The sequence below is a fragment of the Ailuropoda melanoleuca genome, chromosome 14, assembly GCF_002007445.2.
Source record: "Ailuropoda melanoleuca isolate Jingjing chromosome 14, ASM200744v2, whole genome shotgun sequence".
NCBI lineage: Eukaryota > Metazoa > Chordata > Mammalia > Carnivora > Ursidae > Ailuropoda > Ailuropoda melanoleuca.
The window spans coordinates 46,268,219-46,285,699 of NC_048231.1; the positions used below are offsets into that span (position 1 = coordinate 46,268,219).

Consider the following 17,481-nt stretch of genomic DNA (forward strand, 5'->3'; position numbering starts at 1 on the left):
TAAATAAATAAAATCTTTTTTAAAAAAAGAAAATAACATTCCATCAGCTAACTTATGCTACTTATTGTTTGAAAGTTATCCTACTTCTTGGTAAAAACTACATTTATGATGTACATATCTTAACTTTTTCTTTTATTGTCTTAACCAGTGCCTTTCCACTCTCTGAGTGCTTACAGGTGTTCAAACTCTCTCAGTCATATGTCTGACTCTGAGCAACAAGGAACAGGTACTTTATGCTCAAAAGAGAGTGTGCCTTTGAGATAAACAGACAAAAAAAAGCTGGTGAGCGCTGCCCAGACCATCAAGGGGGAAGGTGATGGGGAATAAAAAAACATTTCCCCAGCAGAGCATTATCTAGACCAAGCACAACTTCCTTCTGCCAGGCCTCCTTTGCCTCTGCCCTCTCGGGGACAGTGCTGCCACAACAGCTCTGATAAAGTCACTCCCCAGCTGGAAGCCTTCAAAGGCTCTTCACTCACCACCAAATCAACTGCAAACCCCCATTCCGACTGCCCGCTCACTTCTTCACACTCCTGGTCAGGAGCCACTTGTGCCTGTACCGCTTCCACCTTAATTTCCCTCTTCCTCTGCCTGGAATCTCCCTCCTTGGGCTCAGCTCGTTTTCCCTAAGCTACCCCAGGAGCCTGTGCTATGAACTCCCAGAGAGCATCACCAGCATTCCTCAGCACTCAGAACCTTCTCCTTCACATCGTAGCTATCCCGTCCATATGTGGCATCACCACAGAGGAAAGTGCGCATTTAAACATTTTCCATCTTACAGATGAAGAGGGTTCCAGAGAAATCAAACATCTGTGAAGGTGCACAGTTGCCAGATAGAAGAACCAGCCAGACCCGATGCTTGCGTGTCCACCATCTCTGTGTGTCCTGACGTGCCCTCACCACTCCGAGAGACCATTTTCTGGAGAGAACAACACATCAGCACTGGTGAGTGACAGGATAGGGAGGAGTGGGAGAAGGTGGACAGGAGCTCCAGGGGGCACTGAGGGACCCCAAGGGAAGGAACAAACAACAAGGACGAATTTTCCCCGTATTGGTTTTTACTTGAGTTAGTCTAATATCTTAAGCCGACATACTAATATTTAACATTAGAAGACAGTTTGGGCCTAACAACTGCTCGACCCCAAATGGGAAATTTGCTCAAATCTGGATAAAGAAACAACAGAGGTGCAGACTGTACATTAGGTCCTGTACTGTCACTTCACACATCACAAACCCACAGAAGGGCAGGACAGCAACAAAATTAACTGTCAAATCCATCCATAATCCACTCACCCTATTTTGGCCTAAAGGTCCCAGCACCTCAACAGCCTAAATAGTGTTCGACTATTCACAGGCAACCACATGGCTAGGTTTAAGTTGTGTTTGCCCTTCCCTGCCCATGTCCACCCTCTGTGAATATGCCACAGACACATGAACTAAAGACTACAGGCAGGCACGGAGGAGGCCTGTGTCGAGCAGAAGTCTCGTCCCAGACAACCTGTCTCTGAGGCCAGACCTGCCTCCACATCAAGGCCTCGGCAGACTCCAGGGGACTTCACAGCACAGCTCCAAGGTCTTCCAGCATGGCAAGGAGGCCATGGAGGGGAACGGGCATCCTGGTCCAGCATGGTCACCTAGGTTCTCTCTTTAGCTATCAGTCGTTATGGGCTGAGGTCATGACTACTATTTTACAGGGGGAAAAGCTGGGGTCCAGATTAAGTAACTTGCCCAGAACTTACCCCCAACAAATGGTAGGACTTAGATGAAAATTCAGATCTTATGAGTCTAAGCCCACCCTCTCCTATCCTTACTGCATCCTCGGCACAGAAAATTGACCCTGCATGTGAAGGATGGTCTGCTATCGGCTTACAAGAGGTATTCTCCAGATTCTTCATGCTCTGGGTCCAAAAGAACCACCTCTTGCAATAGGAAACAGTCACCCAATGTCTAAGCATCGAATGGAGTAGCAGGAGGCAGGAACAACCCAGAAACATGAGGTAGGCAGATCTTTCTTCTATTCTATAATATTAGCCAGTATACCGAAATAAATGGCATTTTTCTTGTTCGTTTTGTGTTTTTAAAAGGAAAAAAAGACTTTGTGAGAAACAAGATCTGCACTGAAAATATACCAGCTAGACTGTTGAAAAATATACATGCTGCACTGGGCTACAAACAGGAGACACACAGGTATTCCAGTGCTTCTGCATTTGGTTACTTACAGACCCCTAAAGGCCATCACAGTAACAAGGCACACTCCTGTGTGGTCTGAGCCTAGAATTAGAGAAGGAAAACAAGGCTGTAAGCCCATATAGTAGCTGCCACAGTTTACAGGTAGGCTATGATTTTATCATTATTATGTCTAAAAAAATGTCCTTATAGGCCAAGTTTTCTTAAATATACACCTATAACATGTATCTCTCCATGAACTAAGCGACCTCTCCAAGAGCAGTATTTGGATCATAGGTATCTGTGGATACTGATAAGCTGGAAGTCAAACACTTCCTGACAAAGGCTGGCCTTGACCATATTCCAGGCACAGTCCAGTCATTTGTGCTGAGGTTACAGGTTCTAATCTCAGATACTCATCTTATCAGGGTGATACCTTCACTTAACCTGTGCCTGTTTTTCCTCATCTCTCAAACTCATTTCATAATAGCAACTATTTTATAGAATTATTATGAGGCTTGAATAAAATTATACATATAAAGTGCTTAGAACATGGCTTGGCACATAGTAATACTCAATTATTATCATTTACTCACTCTCCATAACCCTCATCCTGAGGAAGTAGGGATAAGAAACCTTATGCTTGGGACGCCTGGGTGGCACAGCGGTTAAGCGTCTGCCTTCGGCTCAGGGCGTGATCCCGGTGTTATGGGATCGAGCCACATCAGGCTCCTCTGCTATGAGCCTGCTTCTTCCTCTCCCACTCCCCCTGCTTGTGTACCCTCTCTCGCTGGCTGTCTCTATCTCTGTCAAATAAATAAATAAAAAATCTTTAAAAAAAAAAAAAAAGAAAGAAAGAAACCTTATGCTTACATTCATGGCATACTTAGTTAAGACTGGGTAAGAGGAGAAAGCAATCAGCAATTGTTTCATAGATAGAAAAAGGGGCAGATGGCTTAAATGGTGAAGGAAACTCACAGCAGGAGCAGTGAGCAGGGTGTGTAGGAACAGTGTGGTTCATATGCTCCCACTTGGAAAATGGTACTCCCCGATACAAGCATTGGCCTGGGTACAGGCTGTCAGAGGACCATCTCCATAAAGAGAGTTAGAATGGGAAGATGCAGGCTATACCTAGAGCCAGGTACACAGAGCAGCTAGAATTCCAAGTACAAGCAAGGAAAATGGGTTTAAGAGTCCTAGGCCAAAGACAAACTCAGGAGACTCACAGATATATAGCACTGGCTGCTGTACATTGGTGATAGGCAGAGGCAAGGACCAGAAAGAACTCAAATAATATTACATAAGGAGATGCATGAGGCAAGAGGGGCAGGAGGTCCTAAACAAGCAACAGGGAAGTGTGCCTGTACCAACACTTTTTTTGAGTGACAGCTGCCTTTTGTTTATGACATTTCTGGATGGTCAGTCTAGCTGCTCTTGAGGTAGTCACAGCAGAGTCTCTTACCAGTTACTAGGCACCATCTCTTTCGCCAGACCATACACAATAGCCAAGGAGGCCATGCGTCAGTTCAAGTCACAACAGAACCTACAGTGACAAAAGGAGATCCCAAGAAACTGTGAGGTTCTAGCCCCACAACCCGTGCTTCCCAAGGAAAAGAGTCTTCCAGAATTTCCTGGTTTGAACTCAGTCTCCAACCTCACCACTACTCCATCCAAGAAGAACCACATTCCAGGGCATGCCAGCCAAGAAGTCACCCAGGAGGCCAATCTATGCTAAGCACCAACACAGTACTGGTGCCCTCAAACATCTTTACAAATAACAACAGTTGGGAGAAACTACATTTATCTTATCTCTTTGCATAAGCACTCTGTAGACAGTTGGAAGCTCGTTATGATCAGTGTTCTGTACGGGAAGGGAATCCCCAGTAATAACAGATAATTGTTAAAATGCCTTCTAGGGCCTGGAGCTGCTAACCTGTAGGGCCTTTGGCTTTGCTGTGTGGGATCCACGTGCTTACAGCCAGCAGCACAGAGGCTGTGTGGGGTAACTGCAGGCCACCTGAAAGCAAACTCTCCCACAATGAGCACTGAATCAACATTAAAGGAATATCAGCTTACCAGCATGCCCAACTGTGGGTGCACCCACTTCACCCCAAATCTGCCCTTAAGCCAAATGAGACCTTTGCTCTTCCTCACACACATGACTATTCCCTTCTTCCCACACATCCTTCTGCTTGTCTCTCCATCAAGGCCCTGCTCAAATCTGAGCTCTTCTGATAAGCTCAACAGTATTGGTTCTTTTTTTCTAAAGTGTTTATTTTTATTGTGGGCAAATGTATGTAATATAAAAGTTCCCATTTTAACCATTTTTAGGTATACAGTTCTGTGGCATAAGTACATTCACCTGGCTGTACAACCATCACTGCCATGGTTCATTCTTTTATTCCTGTAACATTCCAACAGCAGAATGACATAAAAACTGGTGAGATTAAGAGGCAGACACGTAAAAGTCTATATTTTCCAAGTTAGAAAATAGACAACACTATCTGACAAATGCTTACTACGTGAGTTCAGTTTCAAGCTTCAAATTCCTGTCTCTCTCTCTCTCTCTGTTCTTCGTGCCCTGCATTGATCTCTAAAGGACAAGGCCTGTTTCTCTCTGCTTCCTTGCATGCTTAGGATCCAGCTCCAGCACAGACAGACCTGTGTTTCAACTATGGCACTGCAGCTTGCTAGACAACACGGCTTCAAGTAGGCCTACCCTGGGCCTGTGTTGTTCCCTTACCGATAAACCTGGGATAATTCATGTACCACCCAGGACTGTTGCAAGGATTGAATGAGACTGCATATGCGAAAGCATATGATGTCAGCTCTGTGAAACATCATGTCTGCAATCAGGGATAAGTAATTCCAAAGGGCAAGGAAAACACCCTTAATTTTCTGAAATTTTACCACAAAAGAAAAACAATAAATTTAAATAATAAGACAGCATGGTTTCCCATCTTACTTCTGATATGAGGAGCCCTGAGCCCAGATGCAGGACCACGCACAGTCATCCTGAATCTGGAACCAAGAGGTGTCTTCCTCACACTGCTCTGGAAACATTCTAAAATACCGAAGTCAGCCGAAAGGGAAAAATGTCCATGTTATCATATTCACCGTTGTTGGTTAAAACTTTTAAATAGAACCAGATGTCAAACATGTTTATTTCTGAATCCCCCTCTGAGTTTTCATATTTGAACATAATGTCCTGAAATAAACACATGCAGACCTGTTACTCCAACTTAGACCCTTCAAGGTGCATACCCATGACCTGTGATAACTTCACAGAGCTGCTGCCCTGAAGGCCTCTGGAGAGAAACCATCACCCAGGGCTGTCTCTGAGCAAGGCAGGTAGAGTGACTTGAGTTCAGAGACAGAAACCATACTGGATTCAGGGAGAGAGGAAACCATATGTTGGAGATTTCCATGAGCAGAGAGGCCAGGGGTCTGAGCAAAAGTCCACAGCCTCTCCAGACCATGCTCCCAGCTCCACAACAGCAGTGATGCATGTGCTCTGCACCGGACATGCAGATCCTGAGCTCCAGGGAGACGGGTCATAGCAATCTGCTCTGAATCCCTCACAGATGTGGTGCGAGCTCCCATCACACATTTGCTAAATGAATCCCTGATTTTTCGAAGGCCTTTACTTATAGTTAACCTCTTGAAGGTGGTGATTGGAGAAGAAAACCATTTACTGAGTACCAACTACCTGCTAGGCTCTATATTTGATACTTTACATATGTTACTTCATTTAATCTTTACTAAAATCCTACTGAGTAGTTATTATAATCCCCATTTTAGTGTTGTAAAAGGCATGCCTCAGAATGGTTAGCCAACTCATCGACACCCACTGAGCAAGAATTTGGGGGAAAGTACTATCCAGGACTGGTTGCTTCTCCTGGAAGCCAAGCTTTCTCTGGCCTCTGAGTTCATCCTGCAATGGTAAGCACAAGATAGTCGAAACAAAGGATTCTAAAACCTCTGCAATACACCAAGAATCTAGGACCCAAGAAAGAAATTCAAGAAGTCACATATTGAAGCAGTCACCTGCTTTCTGCACAAGTCTTTGATTTCTCCAGAGCTAAACCATTCCTTTCAAGGGTAACATAAACATTCAAGTTTCAGAAATATCCCCGACAAAAGCCAACATTTTTCAAAGAACCCAATGAGATTTGTGGGTCATTTTTGACCCTGGATATTCAAGAACAAGGAATTCATCTTAAACCAGTGCTGATTACTTAAAACCAACATTCAAACCAACCTTGACTTTTGTGTGTTTATACTAAAATCCAGCAAAGACACCACGACCACCACTTTGAATCACCCTTGAGGATGCTCTGCTTATAAATTTAAAAGGCTGGGAAATGGAAGCCTTCAACAAAATAAAAGTATATGTCAGGTTAAACAGTAATTTGAATGCTTTTGACTTTATAAGTCCTGTAATATTTGTTTTGATGTTACAGCTATTTAAAAGCTATCAAAATAAAGAGTTTAAACTATGTTTATGTTGTACACAGTTAAGTAACCTTAAAATAAATACAATTTCAAGCAACACTGAAATTATTTCTTGTCTATATTTAAAATGGGTATATACACTCCTCAGACATTAGGCTACCGTAATGTCTCTAAAAAAGAAGATTATCACATTTGCATACTAGGAAAAGTCTAGAAACAGTGCAGAATAGAGGAAAGAAAATGGAGATAGTTTCAGGACTTATTAAAAAACAACTTATGTATTATTTACACATAGAAACAATGTTATTAAATAAGGGTTAGGTTTATAACTGAGGACCACATGCCAAGCTAAATAGAGCAGCACATACACCACAGTATGTTCTGATAGCTCTCCTAGTAAATCCAACCCTCGAGCCAGAGAATGCAAGATTTTACAAAAAGCTATTATTATCGATCACTTCCACATCTATTAAATTGCAAGTAGGAAGATCATCTGGGCTTCTCGCATGCATATTACAAAATATTTCATGGAACTAATATAGACCCTGAGGTCAGAGAAAAATGGTAGAAGGATAAAGTCTAAGGGAGATGAAAAAACATTAGCAAAGCATTGAGATATTTAAAAATGTAAAAAAAAAAAAAAAAAAAAAGCAAGTGGTTCAGTTTGTCCAGAACTTCAGTCACAGCAAGAGAATAAAGGAAGAAGACATCAGGGAACTTTGAACTACAGGCTGAGGACTCTAGACTCTTTTTAGGAAGCAAGAAGAAACAATGAAAAATTTGGGGGCAAGAGAAGGTATAATTAAAGCTGCACTTTAAAGAATACCGGCAGAACTAGAAAAGGGGGAGAATGGAGGCAGGAAGACAGACTGCCTCGTTACCTTTTTTCCATCTGCAGCACTTTACACATGTCTGGCAAGAGTTCTCTAAACATGGACTCAACAGAAGCTGCCCCAACAGGGGTCTGCTTCACTAGCACCAGAGGACAGCGACACCTGAAGGATAGCTAGAAGGTGGGCAACATCACAGACTGGCAGCATGTGCTGTCCTCTATGTTTGCCTTTCTAAAAAGCCCTCAAGGTCTTGTTATTTGGAAAATTCTGCCCATCATCTGCCCATTTGGGACCTTCATATTGCAAGTCCCATATTAAAGACTTTGAAAAATTCTACAGTTAAGAAATCAACTTAATTTCTTCTTCCAGAATTTGGCCATGAATCCACCCACCTCCCTCCCCCCAACCCCAATTGAGAAACAACTCTCCTAAAACAAGCATCCTCCAGGCAGATCTGGAAAGTGTGCACTAAGGTCATCCATGGTCAGCACATGGGCACAACCTCAAAGGGATGAGCAGTAAGCTGAAAGTCTGGTCAGGATCCTTCTGGGCTGTTCAGAGTCCTGTAAACAGTGTCCAAGTAAAGCCACCCCCCACACCACAAAGAGTCCCAGTGCTCTAGCAAGTGTGAAAGATTTCCATGCGGGAAAAATAAGCATCCCAACAATTAAGTTACATGATTCCTTTTTAGCCATTAGTGGCTAAGAAAACCCAATCCCCCAAATCCATAAAATAGCTCAGCTCACCTGAAGACTATTAAATAAACTCTCATCCATCTCCTTTATGAGTGAAATAACCTTAATGTATTTAACAACTAGGTCTGATTATCCTTTTCACAAGAAAGACATAAATTCTACAGGAATTTGGCTCACTTATTTAGTCATCTAAGGACATACGTTTCTTCTAATACAGAATGAAATGATTCCAAAAGCCTAAGAAATTTAATTATACAAAACAGTATTTAAGGGTGGATTTGGAACCTGAAACCAGCATCTTCTTTAGGATATAATGGTGATAACCCAGGCAGGATGCTTTCCAAGTCATCAGAGAGTACAGTAAACCTCAGATGAAATCTCCATCACTATTAGGATGCTTCAACAGAAAGCTGACCGACCCAGACTGGAAGGATTCCCATTTCTCTATGCCCAGAGGCACTGGGGGGTTGTTTTTACAAGAGTGATCTTGCTGGAGTCTGTCCATCTACATTATTGCTTCCATGAACTAAAGCCAGGCAGAAAGACTGCCCAAAAGAAAACACTGAACCTAGGATGCTTGAGTTTTCACTTGGCCAAATAAAATATTAGCGTCACTGTTATAACTCGTGACACTCAGTGTAGCCTTTACAGCATCATGCTGCAAAGAGCTCCATAAATGTGCATTAATCTTACGACACCCTGCAATGCAGGCCAGGGCTGCTTCATCTCACAGCCGAATGGCAAGGACTGGCCACAGCAACTATGGACAGGCAACTGGAAAAAAACTGACCTCAGCACAGTCTCAGAAGCTAGGACCAATCAATTCCTTTGAAAATTCAATCATAAACCTTAATAAAGTTCACGTCTTTGGACTCCATAATTCTGATTCTGGGAACTTAACCTACGAAAATGACCCAATATGTAGAAGAGCTTTTTGCACAAAGGTGTTCATCAAAGCATTATTTATAAGGGCAAAAGCTGTCAAAAGCTGCCATGTCTAATAAGAGCACAATTTAAAAATTCAAGTACACATACATAAAAGAATACTATGTAGCAATTTTAAAACATATTTATAAAGAAAACGCCTGAGTGGCTCAATTGGTTGAGTGTCTGACTCTTGATCTCAGCCCGGGGGTCGTGAGATTGAGCCCAGAGTCAGGCTCCGTGCTCAGCAGGGGGCTCTGGTAGGGATGCTCACCCTCTCCCTCTACCCCTCCCCCCACTCGTGCATGCTCTTTAAAATAAATACATAAAATCTTTTTTAAAAAATGCTCATAATGTAATTTTAAAGGGGAATGATCAGGTGACAAAACTGAATGCATATTACAAACAGTTCTACAGGAAGAAATGTATGCAGGAAAGAAAAGACTGAAAGGACATAAGCCAGATGTTAACAGTGGAAAGTTTCATATGGCAAGACTGTATGTATGGGTAATTATTTTTCTAACTGCAATTTTTCTGTGCTTTCCAAATTTGCCTACAATGAACAGGTGTTACTTGTAAAAGAGAAAATTTAAGGGTTTTTTTGTTATAAAATAGTATCTAAATGATAAAATCATTTCTAAATTCTATGTGCTGAGGGGCTCCTGGGTGGCTCGGTTGGCTGAACGTCTACCTTCAGCCCCGGTCATGATCTCGGGGTCCTAGGATTGAGCCCCACATCAAGCTCCCTGCTCAGTGGGGAGCCTATTTCTCTCCCTTCCTCTGCTGCTCCCCCTGCTTCTGCTCTCTCTCTCTGTCAAATAAATAAATAAAATCTTTTAAAAAAATAAATGATATGTGCTGAGAAAATTTAAAACAATGTATAAATTCCTGTATGTAAGGAATAGCCTAAGAAAATCATAATTAGGAGGATGAATTTGCAATATGTATCCATGTGTGTTGTGTACACCTGCATTCACACATGCAACAAGATGTAAGAGAGGACTTTGCCAAACAGGCAAACCAGCACTGGCATGGTGAGGAAGTGGCTTCCAAGCTCCAACCAGCCATCACAATAGCTGCACACACTCCAAAACAAGCAACGGGCTTGCCATGCAAACACAGCCTCACATTGGTTTCACAGGCTTCCCTCCCAGCCAGCCTGCAGCCCCTAAGCCCTTCTTTAATAGGAATCCTGAGCCCCCCAGACCCCCATCAATAAGGGAATTTAAACATAAAACATAAACTGACAAATCTTTTTAAGTGGCAGTATGGTTAACTATACAAGGACTTCTGTCATGCTCTAAAACAAGATTTAAAGCCAAGGAAAAATGCCTTAACCCTTTCACCATTTTAAATATCTAAGGCAAGACTCTTTTCCACTGGTCTGGAGAATCCACAAAATCAGCGCATCTTCGATTCCAGAAACTAAGACGTTAGCACCTTTAGTTGCCCTGGGATAAGAAAAGACTACAGTCAGGCTCCTGGGTGGCTCAGTGGGTTAAAGTGTCTGCCTTTGGCTCAGGTGATGATCCCAGGGTCCTGGGATCGAGTCCTGCATTGGGGTCCCTGCTCGGTGGGGAGTCTGCTTTGCCCTCTGCCCCTTCCCCTGCTTGTGCTCGCTCTCTCTCTCTCTCTCACGCTCTCTCGTTCTCAAAAATAAATAAATAAAAATAAAAAAAGAAAGAAAAAAGAATAGACTAAAGTCAAGAAATACAAGAAGAGCAAACCAAATAAGGGGGTGGGCACCAGCCTCTTACTTACCTCTAAGACTACAGCTTTACCCCACTACTTGGGCAGGGACAGAGGAACGTCCCTTTCATTCTACATCATAAGTAACTTTCACCAACTATGTGGGGAAAGAAAGATGAGAAGAGAGCAAGCAAAGAATAAAAAATGCTGAGCCCAGTCCACAGGGACCCACTTCCAGAAAAGGCTAAGTACATACATCTCCGTTATTCTACCACTGCTTATTTCCCTAGAGACACTGGGAAGCTAAAACCATTGTCTAACAGGTAGTCGTGGGCCCAACTCCAATAGCTAATACTCAATAATTGACAGCTTCCTTAAGAATGCACAGATTAGGGGCACCTGGGTGGCTCAGCTGGTTAAGCATCCAACTCTTGGTTTCAGTTCAGGTCATGATCTTGCTGCTGGTGGGATAGAGCCCCGCGTTGGCCTCTGCGCTCAGTATGGAGTCCGCTTCAGATTCTTACTCCCTTTCCTGTCCCCTCTCTCTCTCTCACTCTCTCAAATAAATAAATAAATAAATAAATAAATAAAATCTTTAAAAAAAAAAAAAAGAATGTGCAGATTATTTAATTCAATCCCTTCTGTTGAGGAAATGGGACAAGTCAGTTCCTTTTTATAAGAACGGACTCTCCCAACTTACCCTCTCCTCTAAATACCACCCTTTGTACAGGGCTGGCTCTCACAGCTTGCCAGGCTTTCCTATGCACCGGGCACTTGGGAATCTTAAGATATAGCTCCTGGTTTAGCAGGGCTAGGTGATACAGAGGCTAATTAAATCCCAGTCTCTGACGGGGAGACCCAGGCAGCGGTAAGGCTCCCTAGGTGACCCCCGTGTGCAGCTAAGGTTGCACACACAGTGCTAGATTTGGAAAGGCTGCCAGCTCAGTCTAATTGCTGGCTTTGCTGAGTGTGCCCCTGCACCAATAATACCAGCATACTAACAACGCCTTGGAGTTGTTGTGAAGACAGAGGTAACACAGATAAAGCACATGGTAAGTTCTCTGAAACACTGGCCATGGATATTATTTTTCTACTGCTACCAATATGATTACTATTAGGTAGGCTGATGCAAATAGGAGGAAGCCAAATTTGTAAGGAAACAGAGTTCTTGGGTAAACTATAAGTTAAAAGAAATTAAGAAAATATGAGCTGGGGAGGAGTCTTGAGAGGGTGGCTAAGAGCAAATTTGTGAGGAAGTGACGAGGGTCCTGTGCATAGCCCACAACCAGGGCAGTGATAGTCATAATTATAGCTGCCATCTTCCTGGGCCTTAATGTTTCAGGCACTGTCCTAACTACTGGGAATTCTCCAGGCAGAACCCAGGGGTTTCCATTATTCACAGTCAACTGTCTCAAGGCCCCAGGTACAAGCCAGCCTGGGATCCTGACAGCGGTGGGGAGCATGCTTCCTTTCTCCTCAGAGCAAAGGAGCTGCAGAGCAACCCAACAAGGGGTGAGGACTGGACACAACTGCATTAAGTGTGAACCATGGCAGACCAATGTCAGGCTCAGGAGACACTGTGTCTAAAATCCAGTGGGGCACCCCTGTCATCTCCACTCCCTGGTCAGGTCCCTCTAAAGGGCTGACTGCCCAAGAAGGGACTGGCAATAAGACAGGAGTCTCAGGAGCCAGGCAGGAGGAGGCAACGACTACAGGAGCTTTTCCCCTCCTGCGTAGGCAGTGACACAGCTGGGGAGTGTGGGACTACGCTCTTACCATGTGCTGCTCTTACTCCAGTTCTTTTTGTTCCCTCTTCCTCTCAGAATTGCCTTAAGAGCTTCTACCCATGCACCTCCTGGGTGCCTTTCCTCCCCAGTTGTCTCCCAGGGAATGGGGAAGAAAAGTTTGAAGGGCCTGGCCACTTCACAGAGGTGCTTCGTGTCATGGCCCTGTATGCTACCCTCCACACAGAAGAGTGGAAGTGACATTCCACGAAGGAGCAGCTCATGTGACTGAAAGAGCTGAAGTGTACCTATCAAGGGAGGACAGGAGGGCAGGGTTTCCAGTCGGCCAGCCTGGAAGTCTGAAGATCGTTCTAAAGCACCTAACTTTGCGTGCTCTTCTGAATCTACATTTAAATACTGTTTCACTCATCTTCAAAGGGCCGTGACCACCCTACGAGGACCGTCCCCAGCACAGCCCCCGTGATGAGGGCTCCCATGTTACAGATGCGATGCTGACAGGTCTAAGGAGCTCTCTCAAACGTGTGAGCACAGAGAGCAAGGACTGGACCAGGCAACCAGGCTCCACACTATGACTCCACATCAGGAAACAGCCAAGGCCTGGAAAGCATCGAACTCCATATTCAGCATCTCACACAGCAGTTCCATTTTTCCTCAGAGCAGCACCACTGAGAGCGGAACATGGCCATCTTCACTTACAAGCAGGCCAAGGGAAAATAAAGGAGCTCAACGACTGACAAGAGCAGAGCTCCAGTCAGGGAAGAAGGCAGAGTCCAATCCAAGTCCGTGTGGCCCTCAGCCTGAGCCACCACCTTTCTAAACACCCGACAACCTGATGTGCCCTCTCCGCAGAATCTGAAATGCTGCAAACTTTCAGGTTCCACAGGACCAGAGAATCTGGGCACGTCTTATGATTATTCTACCATCTTTCCTTAAAAACAAAAACAAAAACAAAACCCTCTCTTTATGTAGAAATGTTTCTTCTGGATTCCACGAGTTTCTTCAACTTCAAAGCCCCAATTTTATAAATAAGGAGCCAGAGGCCCAGAAGGATTAAGTGGCTTACTGGGATGTTTAGTGAATCAGACGAGAAACAAGGACCCAAATTCAAAAGGCCCTGTGTTTCAGGCCATGCCTCTGGGGCATCAGACAGACTAAGTGATTCCCTGGAAAATGTGCAAACTGGAAGCCAGGGGGCAAAGCAATGTCAAATAGTGATATGGGGCTTCCCCATTAGCTCACTTATATGAGAAGAATCCTAACTACATGGTCAGTTCAACAGAACTGCCACCCCACCACCATTTGCACATGAATAAATCAGAGAAGGAAAACTAAAGATTGGGGAGGGAGAAGTTACTCATCATCAAGAACTTTATTCCCTCAGTCTTCGCAGTTCTGTAAAGAAAAACATACCCCCATACATTGCTCTGCAAGTGACATTTCCTTTAGAGAACAATGACTTGCAGGATATTGTGTGTGCCATATTACTCGACAAAAGCAGAATCATAAAATGTCAAATGCTTTTTCAAGTTCCTATTTAGAGAGCAGAAAAACATAACATTATTTTGTCAAAATGAGTTACCATGGCAGCCTGAGCCTCTTGACTCTGTACGGCCTTCAGTTCATAAATGCAAATGCACACTCATTTTATAGAGTTGTTTAGTATTTTATTATGTACCAACTAAGAGTTGAAATAAAGTTTTAAGTGGAGGATTCTCACCTGTGAAAGCATTTGTGGCCTGAAAACCAGCTTCCTGCATACTGCTCCCCAGACAAGCCTGTGCTCCAACTCTTAAGCTATCCTGTCAAGAGGAAACCGCCTGGGCGAGGCCTCAGGTCACTTCCATCTTAGCTTGTCGGAGTCCATCGCTCTGCCCCGTCCGGCTTTTGGTAGCATCTGATGCCCACCTGCTCTGCTCCCAGACCCTGAGAGCAGGCAGTACCTGGGACAGCACCCAGTCCAGCAGCGTGCACACTTGGGGCACACAGTCACATCAGCCGTCCAGCCAAAGAGTGAAGGCCATGGTGAGCCCAGGAGCAGAGGAAGCTGTCCCGCTGAGACCTGCTTTCCCACCTTAGAGTGAGGCCCTCCTCAGCCACTTGGCAGCCAGCATCCTCCACGGGTCTCAGCCGCTCTAAGGGAGCTCAGTATGGTCTGATCTGCTGCTCTCTGTGCTTCGCCTCTCCCCTCGCTGAAATTAAAAAGAAAGAGATCACTTTCCTGATGTCTTGTAGCATTAAATTTAGCAGACCCATAGAGGCAAAAAAAAAAAAAAAAGAGAGAGAGAGAGAAAGAAAACGCCACCCAGAGTGGTGTTCATGGCCGTGCTATGGGCACTGCGGGAGCTCTGGGGAAGGGGCAGGTGTAAAACCTTTCCCTAAGTGTCTGTGAAGGGGCAGGGAGCAAAGGTAGCTTTTACTTGCACCCCAGAAAAAAGACAGAGACAGCATTCTCTGCCCTAAGCCTTGCTAAAAATGGCTACAAAGGTCACACAACATTCAAATGTCTGTCCCTCAGTTACTCATAGTTCATAGATACACAAGAAGAAACCCATTTCCGCAGCTTGTTCTTGAGGTATTAGAAGTGAGCTTTGAGGTTCATATCCACTGCCATCAACACTCCAGGAATGATATGGATTGACTAGTTTTAAAAAATGACTCTTGGGGCACCTGGGTGGCTCAGTTGGTTAAGCGTCTGCCTTCAGCTTGGGTCATAATCCCAGGGTCCTGGGATCAAGCCCCACATCGGGTTCCCTGCTCAGCCAGGAGCCTGCTTCTCCCTCTCCCTCTGCCTGCCGCTTTCCCTGCTTGTGCTCTCTCTCTTTCTAATAATTTATTTTAATCTTTAAAAAATTACTCTCAAGGGGGAAAACAAAGGCTTGTATCAAAATTTTAAAGAGTAAGAAGGAAAAGCAAATTCAATCTGAAAATTTACATTACATATCAAATAATAAAAGCACTTTACAAAATACTTTCCAGATATTTTAGTGTTGTTACATTATACAAGAAGCAACACTAATAACAAGAATCTTAGAAGCCCAAAGGATGAGACTTTTTAAAACAGAACCTGAATAGGAATCTCCAGTATTAAAGAAACCTTTTTTCCATTATCATCACTTCACTCTAATTAATTTACATCAATCTTTCAAAAATATAACCTTTAATCCTTTTTCACCATCAAACCAGAAGAAAAAAAAATAATTTAAGAAAACAGCACATAATAGAAAGGAACACTCTGTTAAGCCTTCTTGTTGTAGGGGCGCCTGGGTGGCACAGCGGTTAAGCGTCTGCCTTCGGCTCAGGGCGTGATCCCGGGGTCTTGGGATCGAGCCCCACATCAGGCTCCTCCGCTGTGGGCCTGCTTCTTCCTCTCCCACTCCCCCTGCTTGTGTTCCCTCTCTGGCTGGCTGTCTCTATCTCTGTCGAATAAAGAAATAAAATCTTTAAAAAAAAAAAAAAGCCTTCTTGTAAATATAAACATACAGTAGTAAAGTAAAATATCACTAATACAGACTAACTATAAGGAAGACCTTACGTATTAATGAAGCACTATAATTATATTACAAATTCAATCGTATTGCCTTCACGGGCCTGCAGTATCACAGTTAATATGGTGTAGTCTACCACGAGTACTTAAATTTAATGAACAGGTAACAAAATTCATTTTAATTAAAAATCATTTATGCAAATGATGGTTTTGAAGTGCTTGAAAATGTAACAAAACATTTTTTCTCTGAATTGAAACATGCCACATAAAATGACCAACACACACAGGATCAACTCCCTAAAGTCCTACACTGACTTCTAAAGTCAACCTCATCACATTACTATACCTATCAATTTCAGGAAATGAAATTGCCAGAAAAAAACCAAAAACCCATCTGCCCTATAAAACCTTAATTTTCTCTGCCCTTTGCTATGGTGCTTTCAATGCACGGAAATGCTAGCCTTTATCTGTCCTCTGTTTCTAAATTCAGGGACAATTTGAAGTGTGGTAAGGTGTCTGTTGTTGTTTTACTCTGGGCTTTCTGTTTATTTTATTTTGTTTCATTGCAAAAGGTATGCTGCCTCACTTTTTTTTTTAAAGATTTTATTGATTTATTTGTCCAAGAAGAGAGAGAGCACAAGCAGAGGGAGTCGCAGGCAGAGGGAGAAGCAGGCTCCCCACTGAGCAAGGAGCCCAATGCAGGACTCCATCCCAGGGCCCTGGGATCATGACCTGAGCGAAGGCAGACACTTAACTGACTGAGCCACCCAGGCATCCTGCTACCTCACTTAAAAAAAAAAAAAAAAAAAAAATCAAGCATCCTGCTTCACATTTCAAATGGCTATGGGAAGGACTAAGGCAAATGTAGACAGAAATAGAAAAAAACAACAATTTTTTTCCTTTTTTTTTTTTTTACCATCTTTATCACACTCACCAATTCTTTACTTCTTTTAAAAGTATGGTGACAGGTGTGTAACAGTGCATTTTGGGGTTTCAGGCATGGATTTTTAGGGCATGATGTGTGTGGTTCCCAATAAACACCAGAGGGACACAACTGTATTATCTTATTAATGTATAACGTTTATATTCCTGCATACACTCAGTCTCCATAAATGCAATTTTTAAGTTAAAATTTAACTGTAACTGACATATATGTTTTCTCAATAGCCACTAACAACACAGATACCCTTTCTAGAAATATACAAAAAAGAGGGGAGGGTGTCCAGGACCTGGAGGCTTTGTTCTGTTCAGTAAGGGACCCAATCATCCAAGACAGGGCCAGGAACCCAGTCACCCTCAGTAAGAAAGTGTCAGATGACCCAACAGGCTGGGGGACAGAGGCAGATGATTAGGACCCAGAAATAGAGGCAAAGCACACCCGCTTTCACAGCTTAATAACCAACCAAGAATCAGCAGAACGGCAGAGAAACAGAACAAATGGTACCTCATCCATTTTTCCCACCTAACCCTCTCCCATGGCTCCTGCTCGT

The 17,481-nt window shown here is 43.5% G+C and overlaps 1 protein-coding gene and 1 long non-coding RNA gene across 11 annotated transcripts in view; one reads left to right on the forward strand and one right to left on the reverse strand.

The window, feature by feature from the left end:
• LDLRAD4 (low density lipoprotein receptor class A domain containing 4) overlaps positions 1-17,481 on the reverse strand; it is a 446,262-nt gene that overhangs the window by 262,348 nt on the left and 166,433 nt on the right. For 5 of the 9 annotated variants that reach the window (XM_034641964.1, XM_034641965.1, XM_034641963.1 and 2 more), the window contains one exon: positions 14,225-14,696. The exons of the other annotated variants lie outside the window; for them this stretch is intronic. In XM_034641964.1, the coding sequence (XP_034497855.1) occupies positions 14,225-14,264 (40 nt within the window). In that variant the 5' untranslated portion in view covers positions 14,265-14,696. The remainder of the gene's footprint in view (positions 1-14,224; positions 14,697-17,481) is intronic. 9 annotated transcript variants of the gene reach the window in all.
• LOC105239155 lies at positions 492-6,186 on the forward strand. Of its 2 annotated transcripts, XR_857951.3 has the most exons (4): positions 492-945; positions 1,828-1,997; positions 2,085-2,187; positions 5,968-6,186. It is a non-coding gene; the product is annotated as an uncharacterized LOC105239155 (long non-coding RNA). The 2 variants fall into 2 exon arrangements; XR_857950.3 differs by lacking the exon at positions 2,085-2,187.